The sequence below is a fragment of the Miscanthus floridulus genome, unplaced genomic scaffold (genome assembly GCF_019320115.1).
Source record: "Miscanthus floridulus cultivar M001 unplaced genomic scaffold, ASM1932011v1 os_2356_3_4, whole genome shotgun sequence".
Classification (NCBI taxonomy): Eukaryota; Viridiplantae; Streptophyta; class Magnoliopsida; order Poales; family Poaceae; genus Miscanthus; species Miscanthus floridulus.
This window is the reverse complement of record NW_027098258.1, coordinates 63,050-70,390: the sequence shown is the minus strand read 5'-3', so window position 1 is coordinate 70,390 and position 7,341 is coordinate 63,050. Positions and strand designations below refer to the sequence as shown.

The following is a 7,341-nucleotide window of genomic DNA, read 5'->3' as shown; positions in this document are numbered from 1 at the left end:
CCAAAACACAGATTTTTTCCATGAAGATTTCGCTAGAGCAAGTACACTTCCTGTGCCCTTTCCAAGGATGACGTTGAGTTTGTCTACGATTTTGAAGATCTACCTTCCAGTTTTGAACTGAGGCGCTGATCGTTCTTCTACTGTCCCATCAAAGGATTTTTTGTTCTTACGATACGGGTGCGTAGATGGTAGGAACCTACGATGACCCATATAAACCATCTTCTTGCTATGTTTCAAAAAATTAGCAAAAGTGCCATCCAAGCAAACCATGCATCCTTTGTAACCCTTTGTCACTTTTCCAGATAACGCACCAAGGCCTAGTAGGTCGGTGATTGTTACGAACAACATTGCTTTCAATTTGAAGTGCTCTTTCTTGGACTCGTCCTAAACTCTCTCACTTTTCCTCCACAGTGTTAGTAGTTCCTCCATCAACGGCTGTAGGAAGACATTGATGTCGTTTCTAGGTTGCTTTGTCCTTGGATCAGTATCAGCATCATAAGATTTGTCTGTTTCATACACAGTCAAGGCAGAAGGTTATATATGCAAAGAGTCACTGGCCAAGTGCTATGATTGCTGCTAACCATGTTAAACGGGTTCATCCCATCTATGCTCAAACCAAACCTTATGTTCCTTGTTTCTTCTACAAACGACCACTTATAATGGTGATTAATAACTCTCCACTGGGTGCCATCAGCCGGGTGCCACAACTTTCCATCATTCACTCGACCTTCCACATGCCACCTCATCAGTTTTGCTGTCTTCGTTGTGGCAAACAAACGCTTCAAGCGAGGAATTATAGGGAAATACCACATCACCTTCGTAGCCGGTCTTTTGTGAGGTCACCTTTTCTCATGGCATCATTATTGCCAGTTTTGTATCGTGAGGCATGGCACAACAGACATGAATCCAAGTCTTTGTAATCTTCGTGAAACAGTATGCAGTCATTGGGACAAGCATGTATTTTCTGTACTTCGAGTCCCAATGGGCAGATCATTTGCTTCGCCTCGTATGTGTTCTCAGGCAACTCATTTGGGCTTGGAACAAACTTCTGTAGCAGTGATAAGATATTGTTAAACCTAGTGTCTGACATTCCATTCCTTGCTTTCATCTCTAGAAGCAAAATATCTGCTTCCAACTTTGACACAGTTGAACCTTTGTACAACGGAGTTCTTGCATGCTTCCTCATCTCCTCCATCTTCTTTTGGTTTTTTTCATCGAGGAAATCTGGCTTCCCAGCATGAATCATCTGGTCTAGAGCATCTACCACTTCCTCATTTGCCAAACTATCTCTTCCTAAGACGGCGATGGTTTCTTCTACACCTACATTCATGGTCTCTAGGACTGGCTCATTCTCGTTCACGGGTCCTACTTCGCCTACATTTGTATCCCTCTGGCACTGCCATATGGAGGAACCCGCTAGAGTTTGTTCGTCAGGTGGGTTCTCACCTTCTTCCCCATGTTTAGTCCAAACCTTATAGTTTGGCATGAAACCCCTTTGAAGCAGATGACCCCTGATCAGTTCCATGCTATCCCACTGCTTAAGATTTTTGCAATTCTTGCATGGGCAGTTTATGAAACCACCACAAGCCGCAACATTGTGTTCCATGCAAGCAGTCACGACATTGATAAATGTTTCAAGGCCTAGCATGAACAAAACTGAACTGTGTTTCATATACATCCATCCATGATCCATTTGTGTGTACAGCAAAGCAGATCTTAATTATAGCACAAAGAAATAAAAAAAGGACACGGAGGTCCCATTGAGGAAGAACATCGATAACGCAGTAATAAGCACAATAGCAACAATCAACAAATTGAATCAGTGAAGAAAAGATTGCAGACCTCGGATCAGTTAAGTGATGAGCCGGCTGCAATTCGGACACGGCCTTCAGTAGATACTTTTGGGGAACTATGAACAACTATGAATGGTCGGCGAAAGGGGAACAGTGGGATTCGTTTCGGGTAGGGTATGGCAGCGTGGACATCTTTTAAGTAATGCAGCCTACGCCATCGACCCAGCGGTGGAAATCAGTCTTTACCACACCGTACCAAACGCTGTTATATCCGGCATAGGGGCCGTACCGAAGTGTGTGAGCGGCATGGTGCTTCAAGCACTGGTCTGTTAAGTCGATACAGTAGATTTGTATTGGAATTATCATCAATTTGTTCTACTGCTATTTTGAACAAATCGGTTTATAGGCCACCAAAAACATTGGTCCAGCGACATGACATAAGTACATAACACAAATTAAAGAGCGACGACAGCTAAAGAAAGAAGCATTGGTCAGACTATAATTTTTTGTTCATTACTAAAGAAAATGTAGATACATTTCAAAAGAAATACACCTAAAAATGATCCTCTCATATTAAATCTTTTTTTGCAGAATTAAATGAAGATAATTTTTATATGAAAATTATAGATCTCGACAAGATCTACAACTTTCTAGTTTTGAGTTTTTTTCATTTGAAGTCGTTAAGATACTCAAAAAAATTAATGACATATTTAGACTTAAAGGTATTTTCGACTTTTCACACCTGCAGTTTGACGACGTTAGAGCCCAGACCGACGGCAGTGACATGGATGACACAAAAAAAAAGTTGGAGCAGTGGCGCTGAAGATCACTGAACTTTTTCAGAGACACACAGGATATTGTGATCTTTTTTTAATGGCATGCAATGAATTCTCCCTTTGATTTTGCACGCGCCGCCTTGCTCCATCGTGCAGGCGGGGGTCCCATAGGATCTCTCACCCGCGCTGCCATGCTTCATTCTACACGCAGAAACGGCGCCCCCGGAAGGACAAGGTCGTCACCGCGTTCCGTTCCAACGGCCTTCGGCCTCACGGTACGCACGCATCGGCCTCCTCCAGCTCTATGATTCTGTCATCTGTGCTTTGCGTTGTCATGTAGTACAGTAAATCGGAATCCAAATTAGAGTGTCATCTGTGCTTTGTGATTCTATCATTTGGTTGCATGTTCTTTTAGGTTGCAGGTTTGCACCCTGCACTTGATCAGACAGTGTTCATTTTGCAGCAATTTTGCCATTTGGAAGTTGGTTAAATGGGCGGCGTTCAATTTGTTTTGTGATAATTCGGGGACTATTTTTTTTCTTTTTTTTTTTGGACAAACAGTGAAGTGCACAAGCTCGACAAAGAAAAGGACTTCGCTCATGTTCAGTCTATATCATTAGTTCGATAAACAGCAGTGCACCACGGACATTAACTAATTGTGCCTTCAAATCTTACTCGTTTGGAAAATCAAAGATTTGTTAAAAAAATTGTGCTGACGAGAGTGACCTATCATCTTGCAATTTGTTTAGTTGTCTGTTGTTTGGTTTGCTTGAAAAGGCAGCACCATTGCCCATGAAGGCTTTGGGTATATATACTTACTTGGTTCTCTTTATTTGGTGGATTCTTATTAATACTTGTATAATTTATTTGTCCTAGTGTACATTTTCAATTTCCTTTGTCATGCCAATGGTACGGTTTACTACTATGCAATGTTTTAAAGTCTTCCGATTAATCGTGATTAATCGTCCTAATCGGTCCCTACTGACTGATTAGGGGTACCGTCGACTTGTACAAGTCGTCCAATTAATCACGATTAATTGTGATTAATCGTCCTAGTCGGTCCCATGGCGACTAGGTTCGACTGGGCGACTTAAAAACATTGCTACTATGCATCTTTATCTTTTGGTATGGGTCAGTACTATTTTTTTTTGGATGACCTGGGTTTGATTCGTGGTTGTGCTCTCCGGTTCTTTAACTTTTTCTTTTAAAAAATATGCTATTAGATCCCCCGTTTGCTTGTCTTAAAATCCGGCTTGTTCTGCTTCTTTTTTCAGCCGGAACAGTATTTTTCTCTCACAACAATTCAGCCGAAACAGTGTTTTGGCTTGTTTTTTCAGCCAAATTCAGCCAAGCGAAATGTATGAAATCACTTGTTCTGTCAAAATAGAAAGCCTTTTTCTATAAAAAGATAGAGGCATTGTCTGTCAAAACTTGGAGCACATATATATCATGGAGTCTGATATATATAGCCTATGTGACTATGTCACCATCAGTTGGCAAATTTATTACCTTTCAGACTAATGGTAATCCTTGACCCTACTTATTTTGATTCTCATGGTACGGGTCCTTACATCTATTAATTCGACTCAATGTTGAGCGCATGTGTGTCCCTGATAATCTACATCGCTTCTAATCTGATCAATGCTTTATTCAGAAGTTGGACGCATGTCCTTACTACCTTATTCAGTATATGACGCTCCTCATCAAAGTTATTCAGTATAGGTCCCTAATGGAGCTTTATGATATCACCTTTCTGTTTTGCCACATTGCTTTTCCATAGTCGATGTCACAGATCTAATTGATTGCACTTATTTCTAATGTTTGCTGCCAATTTCTTTGAGGAAAATTCAATACACTCATTTTGATTTATTTTCCCTCCCTGGTTGATTGATCACCACTCTTTCTAATCTCTGTTGCCAATTTTCTGACTCTATATAGTTAGGATCAATTATCTTATGTCCATGAAAGTTTGTTAGTTTATGTGGTAGAGTACAATTGGGACAAGTCTTGCCTATTTTGGATGTTCTTTGGCAGCTAACAGTTAGAATGACACTTGTGCAAGGTGCATGAAGCTGTGGAAGGAATTATGGAACCCTATGCCATAAGTGATTGGCTTTATGTACTTGAAAGTAACTTGTGCAAGGTGATGACAAGGTGCCATTGGTGTGGACAAACATGGAAATGACTGGTGGTGAGTTTTTCTTCCATCCTATTTGTATCTAGGTCTAATCTAGATAAGTTATAAGTTAATTAGTTCTAGACAATTTTATTGTATTTGCATAGGTTACTTGTACACCGAATTGGGAAGAAGATATCATGCTATCTTCTCTGTATAAAATAATTATTTAGTAGTAGAGAGTTGCTTCACAGTATGCTGTCACATGCTCACAGCCACGGTAAGAGAGCAGCTTTCATTCAAGCCCAACCAGTAATTGACTTTTTTTTATAAGGTTCTGAAGAGAAGCTCATGAGTAGCAGAGTTACTAATTTTGAGAATGTCAAAGTATGCTTTTTTCCTTCTCTTATCAAAATGCAATTGTGCAAACATAGCAGGTAACATAGATATCTATGTTTTTTTCTTTGATTTTGCAGTTCAATGCAATCAGTCCATCAGCACTGCCCACCATGCATCCCTTGACTTAAGGCCTCCATGTTCAGAGAAGCAAAGTTTTGCCCCCTGTGTTTAAGCAGTTGTAAGGTCATTGCTATTTTGCTAGATTTCTCAGGTGTTGGTACTGGTGCTAATACTGCATAAAGGCAGTGGGGAAGAAGATGAGAGTGAAGAACTGAACATTTATGCATCCAATGGACAGACAGAGCACTTGCAGGAACTCTATCTGCAAATGAAAAAAAAAAGATATACTTGATGCAGCCTTAGTGTTCTGACAGCCTTACTGACAGTGTTTGGATCAAGTAGCAATGGGCATTTGAGAACTAAGATGTCCATGGATTATGACAATCAGATTAATTGCCCATGCTTGAGGTTTTAGGCGCCGAGCTGTTGGTAACTGTACAATGAATATGGTGTCTGTAATGAATATCATTCATACGGCAGGGTGTGTAGTTGTAAGTATCTTATAAGCTTGGAAGATTCAGTCATTAATGCCCTTTCTTTTTCCCTGAGTTTGAATTACCAGTGCTAAGTTTCATCTCTTGGATGAATTTTATTGAAGGATGTACGTTGCAACTGAATGGTGAGGTAAACTGTGATGTTGAGACCATTTGAAGTCTTTATGCTCATGAGAGTAGAAACACAAAACTTTTGGAGGGCCTTTTAGGTCGATTGTAGATACTTTATAAGTTAATTAATTCTAGACAATTTCATTGAATTTGCAAAGGGTACTTGTACACAGAATTCGGAAGAAGATACCATGCCATGCTATCATCTCTGTGTAAAATGATTATTTACTAGTAGAGAGTTGCTTCACATTACGTTGTTACGTGCTCACAGCCCTGAAGTCAAGAGATACTAACAATTAATACATAAGTGAATAGTTGAGCATGCCAAAAAAAATGTAGAAAATGTGAGGGTCTTGGCACCAGTGCTAAACAAATGGCATTGGGGCTCAATAGTAGTACACTAGTACCAGCTTGACTTAATGATTTTAAAGGTTTATAGTCTCGCGTCACCCGCCCCCTCTATCGCTAGAGGAGCAGCTCTGGAGGAGCTGCCGCAGCAAGAGAGGTCAGCGCCGCTTGAGGTCGGCGTGGGGACGTCTCGGTCTCTGGTCCGGCTGGCTGCCCTTGATGACACAGTAGAGGAGATGGAATGGGGGAGCGTCCACATGAAGGTTGGGGACGCGGTTCGCGCCCTGACCACCATGCTGAGCTCGATGCACGATATTGTCGCCCCGGTTGGCCAGGTATGATATGACCGTGCTTCCGACCCTCATGTTGTCTTTCCGCGCCTCTAAGTCTTGTCTTCTTCGTAGATCCTTATGGCCCGTGGCCGGGAGAAGTCCCAGTTCCTTGCCGAGGAGACGCGGCGGAGTGAGGGGCTGGCCGCACAGCTCGTTATAGCCCGTCAGGAGGTGGCTGAGCTTGCCCCTGCCGCCCGGGAGGTGGCCGACCTCCGAGTCAGGGAGAAGGATGCTCACGACGACGCCCGCAAGGCCGAGAAGAAGCTCGCGGCCTTGATCGAGAGGGTGCGCACGGACGCCGTGGAGGCCGAGCGGCTACGGAAAGAGCGGGACGATTTGCTCCGGGCCATAGAGGAGCTCCGCATAGGGATTGACCTGGCTCGCCAGGAGCGCGCCGACACTCAGCAGCGGATCGACCACCTCGAGGATGAGCTTCAGGGGGAGAGGGACCTGAAGGTTGCAGCCAAGGGCGTGTCCATCGGGCTTGGCGCGGAGGTCGGTCAGCGCCAAGAAGAGGTCTGGCGCCTGGAGGCCGAGGTGACCCGGTAGCACAATGAGGTGCGCAGGCTTCGGGCGGATGTGAACGGTAAGTCTCCGGTTTCCCTTGTTGTGTTTCTCCCTGAAATCCGTGGTAAGCCTTTTGACACGGTCGATACGTGACTTGGGCAGGTCTCGACAACAAGCTCGGGGCGGAGCTGGTGAAGAGCCGTGGCCTAGAGAAGGAGCTCAGCGAGGTGAAGGACACCCTCTAGAAGGAGAGCGATGAACATGACAACCTACGCGTCGCTGTCCAGCTGGTCTGCGATGAGCTCAAGCTGGCCCCAGAGCAGGAAACAAGCTCGCTCGCGGTTCGCGCCACCCGGATCATGGACCAGGCACATGATATGGCAAGGGGCGCGCTTCGCTTTGGAG

The 7,341-nt window shown here is 43.6% G+C and overlaps 1 protein-coding gene across 1 annotated transcript; it reads left to right on the top strand.

Moving 5' to 3' along the window:
- Positions 1 to 6,507: 6,507 nt before the first annotated feature.
- Positions 6,508 to 6,978, top strand: LOC136534861 (uncharacterized). The gene has a single exon (XM_066527222.1). The coding sequence runs from the start codon at positions 6,508 to 6,510 to the stop codon at positions 6,976 to 6,978; it is 471 nt and encodes a 156-aa protein (XP_066383319.1).
- The last annotated feature ends 363 nt before the right edge of the window (positions 6,979 to 7,341 follow it).